The 17,823-nt window shown below is 38.9% G+C and overlaps 2 protein-coding genes across 2 annotated transcripts; one reads left to right on the plus strand and one right to left on the minus strand.

Annotated features, from left to right (window-relative positions):
• Positions 1-8,108: 8,108 nt before the first annotated feature.
• Positions 8,109-8,877, minus strand: LOC103703964. Its single transcript, XM_008787061.4, has one exon. The coding sequence runs from the start codon at positions 8,864-8,866 to the stop codon at positions 8,393-8,395; it is 474 nt and encodes a 157-aa protein (XP_008785283.1). The 5' UTR covers positions 8,867-8,877; the 3' UTR covers positions 8,109-8,392.
• Positions 8,878-16,748: 7,871 nt separating this feature from the next.
• Positions 16,749-17,249, plus strand: LOC103703965 (60S ribosomal protein L12-3-like). Its single transcript, XM_008787062.2, has one exon. The coding sequence runs from the start codon at positions 16,749-16,751 to the stop codon at positions 17,247-17,249; it is 501 nt and encodes a 166-aa protein (XP_008785284.2).
• The last annotated feature ends 574 nt before the right edge of the window (positions 17,250-17,823 follow it).

The raw sequence follows: 17,823 nt of genomic DNA on the forward strand, positions 1-17,823 counted from the left end.
GAAGAGCACATATTTAAAGGTCACAGATACTGAATGAGGTTTACAAACAAGTATTTTGAGTTGCTAAAACATGTATGGGGACTAAAAAATCTATTCCCAGTAAATTAGCAGATGTAAACGAGACTTATCTTGAATCATCAACTGATGCTATATATGATTATTTCGATCTTTTTCAGGAAAAATATGATATACAGGTCATCACCAAAGTACTAATTCTAGACCTTTATAAGTGAGAAGTGCCAACTAAATAAGTTAACGCTCATTACATATATTAATATAATAACTGGATTTACTTCTACATCTATTGCTGTCATTTTATAGATTTCACAGCATTCTCTCTCTGTTTTAAATTTAGTGAATTTTTTTCTTGTTGGTTTTAGTTGTAAATTATTGTCCAACAAAAAGAAGGGTATCTCATTCTTCATTTCATGACAATTTTAACTATAATAGAACCTGAATGTTAACATTTCTATATTGAGCAATATATAACATCAACGGCCATTCTAGATTCTACTTATATCAACTTAATTATATATAAGCTAGGATTTTAGAATTTCTTGATAAGTTCAAATTTTCTTTGGTCTTTTATCTCTACCAAGATTTATGTTCTTACACACACACACACGCACACACACAAAAAAAAAAAATCATCCATCAAGATAGCTAAGATATTATCATCTGAAAATATTCCATTTGAGATGATCATTTTTGAAGTCGGCATTTCTATCAGGGTAAATATATAATAACTATTTTCCTCGGTTCATTTCTTTTTTTGTAATGTGGAAACTTGATGATGCAAGTCATGAGAGCCTTCTCGGAAGCAACGGCCGGCAACACTGGTGGTCTATATTACCAGTTGGGCGGCGGATTCTTGAACGTCCAACGACGGATCTCAGCCGTCCGTTTCATATCCTTCCGCATCGAGTGATCAACCCAACACCCGTCCTGTTGAGTTTCCATTAAGCTTCCAGAGCAATCCGATGGACGGTCCTGATCGTGGATCACACCGTTGAAACGAACGTTACATTGACTGTTTAAGTTAATACCTGGCTTTGAGTAGAACTACGGAGACTACCGTCAGTACAGGCGTTAAAGTTGGTCGTTGGGAGGGGCAACCTCGGTGAGGAGAGACCGAGACTTTTCCCCTGCGGAGGGATCCGATGGAATCTCCGAAGCCGACAAAAGCGGCACGCGACACTCGAGAAAGTCAGTTGCGGGCCTTTTGCGGCAACTCCCGGTAAGGCTATGCCAGCTCCGACCGGGCGGACCGTTGAAGCCGTTTATAACGGCCGTCAATTGTCTGGCTTTAACTATTCAAGGGATGGGATGATGTTCGTAATAAACGGCTCTTACCTGTAACCACAGAAGGAAATAGCAGATAAACCTCCACTTATTCGGCAAAGCAGACAGATAATGATGGAAAAAATATTGGTCATCCCAACCCCGGATTGTTTCGACTTCTTTGGCTTCTGTCTTGACCGAAGTGAATGGCCTCAGACGTGCCATAAAGTAAGAACTGTAACAATGGTCTTGGTAACGGTTATAATAATAAAGACATGATTAATACGATCACTATCTATCAATCGTAAATAGTAGTTGCAATAGGATTCATATATAATTAGCTATTATCATGCAATTATGGTACTATGCGATAAATTAGATGGCAAATACTGCTCTCATTCTGTATATAGGGACCATAAGAAATCCACAAATAAATAATACTATGCTTCTCTATAATTTTTTTTATTATTGTTTTAAAATTTTGACTTAAGTGTCGGAAAAAAAAAATTGCTGAAAATCTTTCGGTCGGTGGGCTTCTCTCCCGCTGGGACGGCAGCTTCAACGGAAGCGCCGCACCTTCTGACGGCCATTTGTCAGGAGAAGGTGACGGTGTGCTGCTTTAAGTTTGGCAAAAAAAAAAAAAAAAAAAAAAGGCTATCAAGATTTTCCTTCAAATAAAAAAAAAGGGGGCATAGGATATCCGGCTCCCATCGCTAAGGCTGATGGTGAGAAGTCCGTCCTCCAACCCTCAAAAATCCCCATAACACCCCCACCCCAAGTTATCCAACCCCAAACTCCCAACCGTGCAGGCCCGAAACAGATGCATGCCTTTGCAAATAGTCTTTTGTTCTAAAGAGTAAAATATTTTATTATTAAGATCACCGAGGCCCGTTTGATAGAGTTGTCGATAGTACAACTTTCAAAAATAATTTTTTTAAGTAAATTTTTTATCAAAAAATTATTTTTGTTGGTAATTACATTCTTGAAATATAGTACAACTTTAATATGTATTTGACAAATAAACTGAAAAAAAACTTTTAGTGTAACAAAATAACCATAAAAAATATTACATAGTATTATACAACAAAACATAATAAAATATAATATATATTAATGCATAAATATATATTATAGTATAATATTACTGTAACGCAATATAATATTATTCAAATATAGTTAATATAATATTGTATACTATAGGATAATAATATGATATAATTCAATATTATATAACATAACATATCAATATATTATAATATAATATAATATTATATTATAGTATAATATAATATTATATTATAATATAATATTTTGATACAAAATATTATAATCATCATCATTATATATTAATATTTTATTAATATAATATTTTTAGGAACTAATTTTTAGAAAAATATAGAGGTGCACAATCATACTTGCAAAAGTGAGATTTTATGATTTTTTTTTCTTTCCTATGCTTTTCTTATTCAAAACGATGGATAAATAAATAGAAGAAAAAAATAATACCTTGATCACATGGCAAGGAAGAAAACCAAGACTAATTAGGGTTCCTTGTTTGTTGGGGCTCCTATAGATTTCTTTCTTCATGCATTATGATATAAAGTGACTCTTTCTATAATTATATAATTTTATCATAGGTATTTTGGTCTAAAAAAATATATAATTTTAAAAAACTTTTTGACGCATGCTAAAAATACTTTTTCGAAGAAACTCTAAAATGGAGCTTCTCCCAAGTAGATGTTTTCAACTTTCTGGCTAAGCTAAAACAACTTCTCGATTTTTTTATCAGACACTCTTATTCCATCCAAAAGTCTTTTAGAATGTCAGAAAGTGCTTTTTTGCTTACTAAAAGCTCTGCCAAATAGAGGCCTAAATGTGGGGTCAAATTCATGTATTATCCATGACAAGGAGCAAACTGCTTTGCAGAACTTTGATGCGATTAAGAGCTTGGCTATCCAACATGACAACCATCATACAATATTGTATGAACATCAAGACAGAGACATGGCGAGGCACGAGTCTTTGAACTTGATAGAAAAAATATCGGACATCTTGACCTTGGTATTAATCGAAGTGAACAACTTTACTAGAAACCGAGATGCCACTCTCTTCATGTTAATAAAGACAAGTAGTTATGGCGACACTGTAGTCAATGCATAATCAGCAAAATTGCCACCGCATATGCTGACGCGGGACGGTTACCAAGTTATTAACGTGTAGCCAACCATTACCATATAGTTAAGGCACATCGTGCCAAATTCAGCAAGTGGATCAGTATTCTGTCCTATATAAAAGGGTGGCTCGAAGATCCTCGGTTTAGCCTATTTTGGAGACTCCTCTCTATAAATTTTTTTCTTCCATATTGTTGCTCTATTATATTGATTTAGACATCAGAGGGTCCTCCGTTAGAAATTTTTTGGCAAGTGGATCTCTTACAGATTGGCCTCGAAGGCGACCAATTTTTTCTTACCTCGATCTTATCCAATCTCATTCGGTTTGGTTTTCTCTTATCTTAGAGCAAGTCGAGGAGTGTGCTCCGACCTCGATTCAGAATTTAGCAGCAATACAACCCAATACTTGATAATATATAAAAAATAATTAATTGATTTCTAAAGTCATTGTATTTAATAATTAATTATTTTGTAAAAGGTTTCACATGAAAGGTTTTCATTAAAACATGTTTAACATTATTCGAGATACTGATGAGATATGACGTATCATTGAGGGTTCGACGCACATACGTTCTCAATGGTGATACAAAAAATTAGAATTTATTATGAATTCTTGATTTTAAATCTTCTCTCCAACATGCTGCCCATTTTATATATGAATAAAACATCTAAAATATTTTTCTCATACCGGTTCCAAAATTTATGAATTTTGTTGACTAGTTCATGCATAAAGGATGGCACATAAAATGTTTCATAAATATCTAGCTGATTTGGGAATAATATGTATACAGTTGGTATATAAACCGACTATGATCACTACATGTTGAGGGAAAGAATTTCAAATTTCAAGGAAAATGCAAAAAGAGTTGAATTGATTCCATTGATTTAATAGAAGTAGAATATATGAAACATTGAATCGATAAATTATATGTGAAAGCAATTATCTACAACTTTAAGTAGAACTACATAAACATGAGGAACCAGAACAAAATTAGAAAAATGCAAATAATTATTTATTTTATATGATTTTAAGCTTAGTTGATAAATGTGAATAAAGAACAGAAACTAGCAATGAGAAGAAAAGAAGAATCATTGTTAAGAAGAAAAACTATTTTAGGATGCACCCTTCATTGTTCACAACGGTTTAATACATATAGATAGTCCCTTTGGATCATAGGTATTTGCTCAATCTTCTCAATCCTTTCCTGGCAACCTTCATAATTACTTAGGCCCACCAATAGATTCCATATATCTTACGACATATATATGATATATACAAATCAACTTAGACAATTGACAGGATAAGTGACAAGCAAATCAATTATGGGACTTCTAACAGTCATTTTGTCATAAAACTACTTGAGTACTTAAGTAAAGGAGCAAACTAGAAAAAGATAAATTAATATTTGATCAATTTCTGAATAGTTACAAAATCTCACTAGTTCTTCATGACAACAAAAGCTAATAACTGCACCTTCAATCATTCTCAATGATATACTCATTTTACTCTTACTCATCTCTAGACTACGTGAAAGGAAGTTACAGTATATGCATACGCTAGCCCCTTGGCTATGTCACTCTTCTGCATTTTATGTGATAATGAACTTTATATACAAAGAATGCTGCACACCCCCTGACTCCAGTTTCATATGTATCATTATGTGAATATGGTACAAGAAGCGAAGAAATTGTACCCTATATTATGTGCACCATATGCTTGTGCACACCGTCAATCATAATCGCCTATTTTTGCAAGCTCCATTCATTAAATGCTTATCTCAGTGCACCACTACATGAATGAACGGCGGCATGCACCACCATATGGTGTATGCCATTTACGATATAATTTCTTCAAGGAGTGGTGCTTTTTACTCGAACAAAAACCATATAGGGTGGGCACCAAAGAAAAAAAAAAAAAGAAAAATTTCCTATTTTGCTACATTTCCTCTCATACCCATCATAAAAAAGAAATTTAAAAATCAAAAACTCCTCTTACTAATGGAGTCACCAGTCCCATGTTTAAAAAAAAAGTACGGCATCTTTTTTCTTCCTCATTTTCATAACATACTTTTTACCGGTACACGCTACATGACTAGATGATACAAACCGAGTAAACTAATCATTTAGTAAGTCAATACAGACCTCTAGGTAAATCGGTATAGTTTTTATAATATGGTGTTCACTAAATATAGTAGACGGCCAAGTAAAACACTGGCAAATTAGACAAAACTAAAAAATTGTGTACTGTGCTCTAATAACAATGAATACCATATTTTGAAAATTGTGTATCGATTTATTTAGAAGTATGTATTGGCTTGCTACAAGAGTAATTTGCTCGATGCGTATCATCTGGTTAGGTAGTATGTACTGATAAAAAAAATATTATGAAAATAACGTATCAATTTATCTGGAGATGTGTATTTGAGCATTGTTAGGCGTGTATCAAAGATGCTTGTAGTATATATCAAAAAGTTAATAAGGACGTATCATCTAGTTATGTAGTATGTATCGGTAAATATGAGATTTTAAAAATTATATATTAATTTGTTTAGAGATGTGTATATTATTTTGTCTAAAAAATATATATTAATTTGGTAGCTGATTAATTGGTGAGAGATTAAGGCGCGCGTGCGTAACCGTGCTGAAATGCTAATATTCTCTGCTCGAAATTGGTGGAGGACATGGAAAGGAATCAAGACAAGACTTTCCTTTCCTTTCTTCGTCGGCGACGAAAGATTGCCGACCTACTTTTGACAAAGTCGGGCGGAGGAGTAAATGAAGCCTCCTCCCCGCTTCATTTGTCCATCCATCAGCGAGGACTACTGCAACAACCCGACCCACAAAATCAAATGAGCAAACCATTTCGTGGAGCACCGAATTCCATTAGATCCAACGGTCATCCTCCCACCTTTTCCTGGTAAAGACCAACGCCAGCGGTGGGGGCCTCGATTTCTTGCGCTCACCTTCTCCCATCGCGTGATAGCGAAATCTTCTTAATTACCAAATTATCCTCAGATGCTTAACGCCGGGTCGCAGATGAGAGCACGGTGAGGAGGGTATTTCCGTTATTTGGAGTTGAGATGCGGTGGGCTTGGGGATTCCTCAAAGCACTCACGAGTCACTGCTAAGCATAAAGCAGCGGCACTATAGCCTTGATGACCAAAATGCTTCTAATCTGGCATCTAACCTTCAAACCTGATTGCTTGAGTTATCTACTTAACCAGGAGGGGCAGCTCTTTTTTTGGTTCACTAGCATCCTCTTACATAATGCATGATTAAAATATGATAGGATAATATATGATGCGCCAATAATACGTTACCTTCATCGTATCAGTGAAGAAGCATTAAATACGAGTACGTCACAAGGATTGGTAGGTGGATTCAGACGTTACAACTAAAATCTAGAATTGCCTCTGGCCCAAGACCTACACGCCTTGCACCACGCAACCCTCAAAATAATACGCATGTATCAAATTTTCGATTTATCTCACTATTTCTAAAACCGTTCGCATTCTTCTTAGTTTTCTCCCCCCATAAAATAACTAGAAGAAAATTAAAATATAAATAATATGTAAGTAATTTTTCGGTATAGATATATAAATTTGCTTGGCGCTCGCATAGGTCAAGGAGCATGATAATGTGGTATGACCCTAACGAAAGTTATGCACGCGACGCGAATATCTCAATACTTGCGGGACACACACGATGGTGGATGAGTAAATTGTGCTCATATTTTTCGAAATATGCCCCTTCCTCCATCTCTCTCGAGAAAAAGAAGGCTTTGTTATCTATCTTATCACGCTTACCGCAAAAAATCTAATTACGATCAGGATAAGGGAAGAAGCCATGACTCCTAAATGACGCGAGAATCTTAACATACAATTAGAAACACCCAGATGGCACTTTAAGCCCGAGAAAGAAAGGGGCATCTGAAGAGCCCACGAAACACCATTAAGATCATTGGATCCTTCAATAACTTTATTGTTATTTTTTTAATTTTGATGATTATTAAACATATGTTAGGTTTGAAATGACTCCGGGCCCGGGCAACTCACTCTTCTCATATACTGATTGGCGACTGCTCTCCTTTCCTTGCCACTTGTTCCACCAACCCTCTTCTAAATTCCCGTAACGCCCATCGTCTCCCCTCTTCTTTTCTACCATACTCCCGCAAAATCAGCGGCAGCTTGAAACGAAAATCCGCAGTTTTCCTTGAATCCGTTGGACTCGACGCGCTCTGGATACTGCCAAATCCACTCTCCCTCTCCCGACTCCCATAAGCATGAATCATTCTGCATCCGCAGCTATTAAATAAATATTATTCGTAAATACCTTCCCAAGCTCCTCCTACACCTAAAGACCTGCAGCTTATCAAAAAGAAAGAGCGGATGCATCCATATCCCCCATCTCCCTCGTGGTCGGGTCTCTGGAGGACGCTTCCATCCCCCTTTTCCTTATACCTCTCCCCAAGATCCTTTCGTTCTACGGTTCTCTTGAAAATTCCCAAGTCCACGCGACAGCAGATTAAACTTATTATTCCACATCGTTTTTATAAAATTAAGCCTGTATGTGTTCAAGAATGAAAAAGTAATCACCAAAATGCCTCTTTTCTTTTTTCTCTTTCTCCCCTCTACAGAAGAGGTAAGCACCTATAAATAATAATAATAATCAAATCAAATTATGAAAAAGAAGAGTGCGGTCATTCCAGCACGGAATTTCCATTAGAGAGAACAAAATACAATCCCCTGAATTAAGTCAGAAATCAGAACCCATGTCTGCAAGAGAGAGAGAGAGAGAGAGAGAGAGAGAGAGAGAGAGTATATGGAAAAAATTCCATATATTCTTCCATATCCATATCCATATATGTCCATATCCATATCCATATATGGTTTCAAAATCCTCTTCTTTCCTTTCATGCTAAAATGAAGAAATCGATTCGGTCAGTCTTGGAAGCCGATCTTCTCCCAGACGGCGTTCCGGACCCGGCTCAGGTCCCGGCCCTTGAGGGTCCGGCCTATCCCCTCGTGGACCGAGAACGAGGCGCCCCGGCTCCGCCACAGCAGCTCGTGCGGTGGGATCACCGGCCCGCCGCCCACCCCCTCGTCGTCGGCGTCGTCCTCGAAATCTCTCCTGCTACTGCTGCTGCTGTTGCCTCTGTGCTCCTCTCGCAGTATCTTGGACCAGTCCGGGATGTTCACCGGCAGCGACGCAGGCGCGGTGACCCGGTCGCGGATCTCCGCTTTCTTCCTCCCGGACCGGGCGGCGGGGACCGGCTTGCGGTGCTCGGCTGATCTGGGCTCGAGGGCGCACCCCCAGACGTCGGCCTCGTCCAAATCGTCCGAGGCCAGCCCCGTGGGCTCGGGCCCGGTCACCGGCGTGAAGAGCCGGTATGCGTTCTGGCTCCGCCCTGCCATTTCCCCCCCCCCCCCCCCCCCCCCCCCCTCTTCTTTTCCGTTTCTCTGTTTCTCCCCTCTAGAAAACGCCCTCCCCCCTCCTTTTTCTCTCTACTTTTTATTAAAAAAATTATTTATTTTCCTCTTCAACCAAGTTCTCACTCTCTCTTTTCCATCGGAGGGCTTGAGCGGTACCGGAAGCCAGCGGGAGAAAACGATGAAGGGGTAGGATGTAATTAAGGAGGTGGTGCTGCCGGGGTTTTGTTTCTTCCAAATGACGGTGCTCGGGGAGGGGCTTTTATAGAGGGAAGGAGCGGGCTGCAGCGATGTGGATAAGCCTCTTCTCTCTCCCGATTCTCCTCTTATTCGCATTTATTCATCTACACGCGCCTTGCTGGCTTCAACGTGAAGCCCATATCTGGTGCTCCGCGGGTTACGTTTAGACGCTGTTACAAACCGCATCTCTTCTTTACATCGACTTGCAAATGACTGCATTACTTTACCGTTGCGTATTCATTATTATGTCAAGAGAGTAAAGCTGCGAGGCTATTCTTATATGCCCATGAACAGCTCTTGGTACAGCGAAGTATTGGTGCAGCTTGTAGAATCTTATCCTTGTCCATGAGAGGAGTAAGTCGAGTTAAAAATTAACGAATTAATAGATTTTCTCATGTTGGATGGATAGGAGTTTGCTAAAGCGATCCGCTCGAACATCTTAACAAGGGCGTCGTCAATGAATTCGTATCATGATCTCGACCGTTGATGAGGATGATCTCTTGTTCTCTCGGACGGAGGGGATGGATGGTGACGTGGCGTATCGATAACGACAAGGAAGGAGGGGAAGGGCAGCTGCGTCATTTTGCCGTGGTAATTAGAGAGAGGGGGGGCAAGTGGGCCCCGCCGGGATGACGAGAACGAGATGCGCGTTGCTCAGGCCGGGCGAGTGACACGTGGCGGACGGCCTCGAGGGCTCGAGGGCACGTGAAGTAGGGCCTACCCGGAGAGGAGAGAGAGGAGAGGCAGCGAGCCGTTCGATAAGGGGGAGAGGGGACACAAGTGTGGGTCCCACGAATCGTACGAAGGCCCTTGAGAAATTAAACCGGGTGACGTGTCAGGATGTCACTGGTTGTTGTGCACGTGAGGGAGTGCAGGGTGGATGTGTCCGTAGAGGGGAGGGACATGCACCCCCTAGCTGTGGAACTCGAGCAGAGAGAGCTATTCGCACCGGACGACTGCAAACCCAAGACGAGACCCTCGAAGTCGTGGGGTTGGTTTCGGCCAGGATGTTCAAATGGGTCCGATTACCGTTTGTTTCCGGGTAATTCCCCCCAGCACCGATTTGATATGTCTGCTTAAAATCTCGGCTTCTGGTTATATCGGCGGACGCAAGAAGCATGTCGCTCTACAATTTTCTTATTTTTCTCTTATTTCTTTTAATATGATTTTTTGACATCAAAACCCATGTTTAATATTAGATTGTTTCAACATGTAAGTTACCAATCTTTCACGATCTAATAGTTTGTTTTCGTTGAGATAATAAAAAAATTATCACAAATATTTATTAATCGAGTGCCATGTTTACAACATTCCTAGCCCAAAAAAAAACCTTATGGTTAAATAGAAAGTTCGAATATCTATTCCCACTCAAGTTATCATGTCGTCTCACGGTTAATGCATGTTGAACATGCCATCCTAATTATTCCTTGAGTTGTTTTGTCTAAAATGGGCTAACTTCAGGAGAATTATTTTTGGTATGCAAAGCAGTACTTTTTTTTCACATAAAGAAAAGGTGAAATTGACTCTAAATTTGGTATATGTGATGCAAAGGCATAGAGAAAGCAAGTTTAAATCCTCTTAAACATTTGTTACTGAGAATTTTTATAGCTTAAGTAGATTGAGGTTGTCTATTGGCAAGAGTAGATGGGCAGACCTTTCAGTGGTTCTTAACAAAGAAGAATTAGATGAAAACTTGTGCCATTAGAATTTGGTCGACGACATCCGGGCATTAAAATTTTACGATTAGACAAACTAAACATTGAAATACGTCCCAGATTTGAAGTTAAAATCTTTCCTAAATGAAAGAGGAATTTACCATCCAGAGCATAGTACAGTTTTGTGCAAAACAAAATGTTAGAAAGTTGTTCACATGTAGTCAAAAAAGAATGTTGCATGTTGTGCATCTTGAGCTGGCAATGCATGGCCACCAAAGTATCAAAATCTTTGATGTGATTAGGTTAAAAGAACGCCTCTAGATGATGCACTTGCATGCTGTGCATCTCGAGCTAGCAATATATGCGAACCAGAGTCATGACAGTGCCTTTGATGTGATTGAGTTAGAAGAAAGCCTCTAGATGAAGCATGTGTTCACCATGGAGAATATATCTTTTTATGAACTGACCTAGTTATATTATGAAACATGAGTAACACGCGTTGATCCAAGTACTTTTCAATTTCTTTGCATTTTTCTAGCATAGTAGTTGGGATATTAAATGTTATGGATGATGACATGAGAATTGTGACAAGCAAGTTCTGACCAAGGTTAGTGCATTATAGAAGTTTTACTTGTAACTATAAATGACCGCGAGCTTACCAAGCAGTCCAACAAGGAAAGAATCACTAAAATTTTGGGATGGTGTGTGAATTGTCTTTTATTGTCTGACGTTTCTAATTTGATCGCTAAATCTTAAGCAAATGTTGGATTCAAATATTGTTCAGTTCTATTGTAGCAAGATTCATGTATCTGGTCACACTTGTAAACAATTCTCCACTTTGTTTTATTGTGTTCTAAGATAGGAGAGGCAGGAGCATACAAAATTTTTCTTCTCTTGGGGTCGGTGGATGCTAAAGTTGCTGCTGGAGTGTTAGGAAAATTTGAATTGATAGTTTTCTTCTAAAAAAATTATTAAAAAACATACATGATTTTTTATTATTTCTTTTGGAATATTTTAATCTAAATGTATGGTGTTATATTAGACATTGCACACTCGTTTACATCAAAAAAAAAAAAAATCACCAACTCATTTACATCCTAAAAGAATACACAGGTGTCATAATGAAATCAATATCTACATGGCAGGTGGCATATAGGTAATCGAAAGATTTTTTTCATTGTTTTCACTTCATAGTGAAGTAAAGTTCCAGATATGGTGTCATCAAAAAATCTTACATTATTTTAGTTCGCATGCAACATTATATATAACTTCAATCTACTTTAGCAAAACAAAGATTTAAGACAGCAGTGCTAAATACTATGTGGTGATTTGCATACTTAATTACGTTAGACATGATACGCTGGCCTTTGAGAAGCAAAACCACTCAAATATAAAGTGAAAGGAAAATAGACTACGATGAAGTTAAACTTGATTTCTTTTCTAATAGACCACGATGTTTATTGCTTTGTTACTTGCAACTGTATATTTATTTCAATCAAATTGCCCGATTCGAGCCGAAGACCTGAGGTGGTGCTATAAGCTGTTATTTGTGTTTCATTGTGTCAAGTGCTAATCATCTCAAATTAACAATTGAAGCATCCAAGGCTGCATCAATCGAGAACATATGACAGAAGAAATTATTTTATCTTCAAGCTCATCCTCACCGAGCATAGATTTATTTCAATAATTTGGTTCTTTCCATCCCAATCTTACAGTAATGGGATCACCTTACGCTTATGTAGTAAACAAGCTGTGAAGGATTTTTGTGACTCGTTTGAAGAAGGCTTAGACTTCCGTAAAGCGAAGTCATTTTTAAGTGTACGCATGGGTAAAGAAGCCATTGGGAATGCCCCTCCCCTCAAAGTAATCCAATTGGAACATTATCTTTAATGACCGAGATCCGTGCACCGGCTCACGAAGCCGATTTGGCTTTCTTCCATTTGTCAGCTCCGGGTAAGCAATAATACTGGAGTGAGCTTCAAGGTTATCCTCCTCCAGTCCTCCCCTTCTGATCTTTTTTATCTCGTACTTTAAGAGATGATAGCTGGCATGCTCGCCAAATCATGAAGGAAAGCAGAAGAGCCCCAAGAGATCGTTTAGTTAATAACAAAGCAAGATTCTCCTTTTACACTAACCTACGCGAATTCCAAAACAGATGAGAGGAGCGACCAATTTGGACATGCTGCTCTGCGACAAGAAGGTATCGAATGTGGGAAACATGATCGGTGATCGAATTTTATATCTGTTTGTGATCTTCTTTTATATATGTGCGAGTTGATTTGCAGTTCGCCACCTTCCTCGATGCTTCATTCACATGATAAACAAATTCACATCTTATCTTATTAGGCTAAATAGAATAGATGCATATAACTCGCCACTGGTTATGAACATGTAGGAGTATTGGCCTGACATGATGAAGATGGAGTTGGTCTTCAAGGACGTAATTGTAGGGTTCATCTTGCGGCGAAGGATTGCTTGCCGGATTCTTATTCTGAATTGAGAAAATGGATGAGATAACCTTTAAACATATAGCTCTTTGGATTGCAATAGTTAATGTTGGGTCTGGCCCAAAAATGTAAGTATCCAAGGGCCGAGTTTGCCCGCTAGGCCCAACTTTAACCATGCACCCAACTAGGTGGAGCCTTGGTTGGATTGGGTTTGGGATAAAGGTGCTAGCGACTTTGATTAGGCCCAGGTTTTACTGAACCTGGATACAAAACCATTGCAGTTTCGTGTCTGACTTTGTTTCATACCTAATTCATTGGTGATTTTATACGAGAGATGAGTGGCCAAATATAGATCATCAACCATGCAAGGTATCTTGCATGATCGACAAGTAGCCAAACATAACCCTTCTAAGTATCAACTACAAATTAATTAATTAGATCTTCATCAGTCTCATATTTTTGACTTTTTTTCTATAGTTGGTTGATAGCCGATTAATTTTTGATTGTAAAGTTTGCCTCTCCTATAAAAATTAATTTTTATGCTTTTTTTTTGACAAACTAACTTCTCAAAGGAAGCTATTTGGGCAAAATAGAAGTTAATCGTACACGAAACCGCTGACGGTCACCAAGGGAGTTAGCTACTGTACGGAAATAACTTCATCTTTCATTAGAGGTAGCAACAATTCCTAATGCTTCAGTCCTTATCCTAGCATTAGGATTCTTTTCTAGAGTGGAGACTTAACCTGTTTTAGAACATATCTCAGTATTCGTATATCAAATATGCTTCAAATCAGACAGAATGAAGGCTTACACATTTTCCTTTTTCTAATTTAATTTCGTTTGGTGCCCACCTTATTTTATTTTAGTATTCTCTATCTTATATATTAGATGCATCAATATTGTATGAATGCATATTAAGTAGAGATTGATTTATTCCTCTTCCTTTTTCTTTTGTTCATACTTTTGGTGCATGATTTACTTCTATTTATTTTTTTTAATATTTGGTTACTTGACAAATTATAAAGAACCTCGGCATTCTTTCAAGTGATCTAAAAACACGATAGATCACATCGAAAAAAGTTAAAAAAATATGCAAAAAAATTGAAACACATCCTGGTAATGCACGGTGAATCAGGATGACAATGTACACATCCTGTCCTATAAGTGTCTGCTTGGATGATTGGATTAAAAATCTTATATATACATGAACTGGGCCAGTACAACAGCATGATTATATGATTATAGACTAGGCTAGGTATATATTCATAAATAGCCAGCAATTTTTTTTTTCTATGTGATTCGAGCCGTGCATTCTAAAATTATTTTTAGATATTTATCTCTTATTGCTGTCATTATTAGAACTTGACGGTGGATTTTTATCTCTTACTGCGGTACACTTGTTTAAGAAAAAGCTTTTGAGAGCCAACTTGACAAAATCTTGAATCTCAATAGATTTTTTGATTTTATTTTTAAAATTCTGAATGCGGTGGTTTGGAAAATTCAATCACTACAAGACGCAGAACCTTTCAAGATACATCATGCATCAGAGCAATCTCAAATTTTCAAACATATGTGGCATTTCACAGCTCCATGTCAGTCACCTTACATAGATCGAGTACCAAGACTAAGTACGGCAAAATGAGCTGTGCCACCACCTTTCAATCGTTATAGAGCTAGAACTCTAGAATGAAAGCTTCTTTGGAACATTTTTCTTCCACCAAAGGCTCTCCTCACAAATTGTCCCTTTTCTTAACGTCCATTGCGATGGATAAAAAGAGCAGCCCTTTCAGCATTCTTCCGGGACAGTGTCACGAGAGGTTTTTTAGTGAGGTTCTCTATAAATAAACGCTATAGGAGATTTTATATCTACATGATGTCGCACCCCTTAACATAACATGATGTCTATCAGCAAGATAAAATGGTTTGCCTAAAACTTTACTGGGCGTAACTTTTACACTCGCAGATATCAAGTATATATGCTTCTCAATGATTCCACGCAAGCATGTAAATCAGCCATGAGGTTGCGTTTGATAAGTAAGCTAAGCAATCCAATCTAGCCGCATGCTATCAAGCCTGGGCTAGCAAAGCATTTGGAATAGGATTTCTCTACCACTCGCATCAAGCCATGGCTTGTCGTCATATGCAATGAAATATTCAGCACCAGCCCCTGGGGGGCAAAAGATGGAAGGAGCCATAGGTGTTGATCCACAGGTGTCTATCTGATATCCAGTCTCATAATCAAAACATTTGAACTGCAATGCCTCTAATATTTGTTAGCTAATCTAAAATAGCTCATCACATTATTTGTTGCGAGGAAATTGCAGTTAAGAGGGGCCCTATTGTCTTGCAATGCTCTGCTTCCTCGAAATCAGAGGATAAATGCAACAATAAGGGTTTGATTGGAGAAATGTAATATAATTGGGATGGATTTCCTACTTGATTTATAGGATATGATCCATATTAATCCAAAACCTCTGCACCCAGAATCTTGTAGGACTATTGTTCTTTTTTTCTTCGTGCAGACCAACAGACCCACAGGCTGGAATACAGACTAGGACTTGCATAGACCTTAAGAAGATTGTGGGCTTTAGACTGCCTAAAAGCAAATCAGGTTACTGAATTTTCGGACAATAATGCAAGTGTGGAGCACTCACAAGCAGTCTGGAATTATAGTTTCCCTTTGATCTTGTCTCTTTGATTAGACTAGATGCTAAGAGAGTTTTGTAGTGAAGTCTTTTACTTTTCCTACAAAAACAAATAAAAGCTGTGAACTAATGGGCCGAGAGGCCTGATTACTGTAAGATATTTCCAAACAGGCGTAATCTTGATGGTGCTCTCCATTTTTGAAACCTCAGGAAATTAGTATTTATAGAGTTTGCTCTAAATTTAGAGGCAGAGTTTTTTTTTTAAAAAAAAATAAATTTACTTTGTTACAATAGGCGCGTGGATATTTTTTTTTTTTTAGTACACCAGCGACTCACACACAATGAGTATGGGTACAGCCCATAAAGTCTGAAAAGAGGAACAAATAGAAAGGAGACAGGACAGAGACGTGGTTCTACCAAATGAAATCTCTAGAACATGAGCTGCAAAGGATGACAACCAATCTGCAGCACTATTTGTCTCTTTGTAAACCTAAACAATCCGATGAAAGGCACACTCATCAAAAATATTACGAATGTCATAGATTAGCCGTATCCCACTGGCAGCACGCTCCGACCCTGGACCACTCGATCCCTATGGCTGAGTTTTTCTTAAGAATAATACGGCTTGCATTCAGCACTCATCAACTCTTATCTCGGTACTAATAAAGGTCCGATCGAAAATCAACCAGCCAGGGTGTGTGGATAATCTTTGGAAAGTCGGACGCGCATACATAAATCATGCACCAGTGGATCAGTATACCACATAGGCATAAACCCCAGCTATATATAACGAAACCCTAGCCTCTTTTTGCCGCTCCTTCCCTCGTTTTTTTGTTTCCCGCAACCCTAACCTTAGCACGGTTAGCATAGAGGAGCTGCAATGCCGCCCAAGTTTGATCCCTCCCAGGTCGTCGACGTTTACGTCCGCGTGACTGGCGGTGAGGTCGGGGCGGCGAGCTCCCTGGCCCCCAAGATCGGTCCCATTGGTCTCTCCCCCAAGAAGGTCGGAGAGGACATCGCCAAGGAGACGGCCAAGGAGTGGAAGGGCCTCCGCGTCACCGTCAAGCTCACCGTCGAGAACCGCCAGGCCAAGGTGTCGGTGGTGCCCTCGGCCGCCGCCCTGGTGATCAAGGCCCTCAAGGAGCCGGAGCGCGACCGCAAGAAGACCAAGAACATCAAGCACAACGGCAACATCTCCCTCGACGACGTCATCGAGATCGCCTGCATGATGCGCCCGAGATCCATGGCCAAGGATCTCGTCGGTACTGTCAAGGAGATACTTGGCACCTGCGTCTTCGTCGGCTGCACCGTCGATGGCAAGGACCCCAAGGATATGCAGCAGGAGATCTCCGACGGTGACGTCGAGATCCCCTCCGAGTGAAACACCAGGTCTATCATCACCGGAATTTTGTCTCTTCCTCTCTCTCCCGCTATGTTTGTGTGTTGGATCTTTTGAAGGGATTTTGGTATCTAGTTTAGGCATTCTGAAGAAGATGCTTTCAATATAGTCGTTTGAATTATTGATCGAAAAGTTTCTGGATTCTTCGTTTTGATTTCGCTGCATTTTTAATTTGGATCGGTGGTTTGGATGCTAGAATTCGTTTTATGTTACTGCTATTGCCACCTTATAATGCAACCGCATTCTCTGCGCCAATTGCTGTTTTTGTTTTCATATTTCTGCTTTATCCACTGGGCCAATCTAGTTGGTTCGTTGGGCCCAGTTTTAGCTCCAAATTATTAAAAAACAAAACAAAAAATTCTTTTTTTTCATTGGATCTCTATGATGAGATCATATTTTAGATCTTCGCCAAAGTTTAAGAAAGAAGGGAGATAGAATCTGTATCTAAGTACTGTCTATTAACCAATCTTCGGAAAATTCTGTTTCTGATAATTGAACACCATTATGGGTGCATTTAACATGCATTTCTCTATTCCATTTCTTAAAATCCTCATAC

Source organism: Phoenix dactylifera, chromosome 5, assembly GCF_009389715.1.
Source record: "Phoenix dactylifera cultivar Barhee BC4 chromosome 5, palm_55x_up_171113_PBpolish2nd_filt_p, whole genome shotgun sequence".
Lineage (NCBI taxonomy): Eukaryota > Viridiplantae > Streptophyta > Magnoliopsida > Arecales > Arecaceae > Phoenix > Phoenix dactylifera.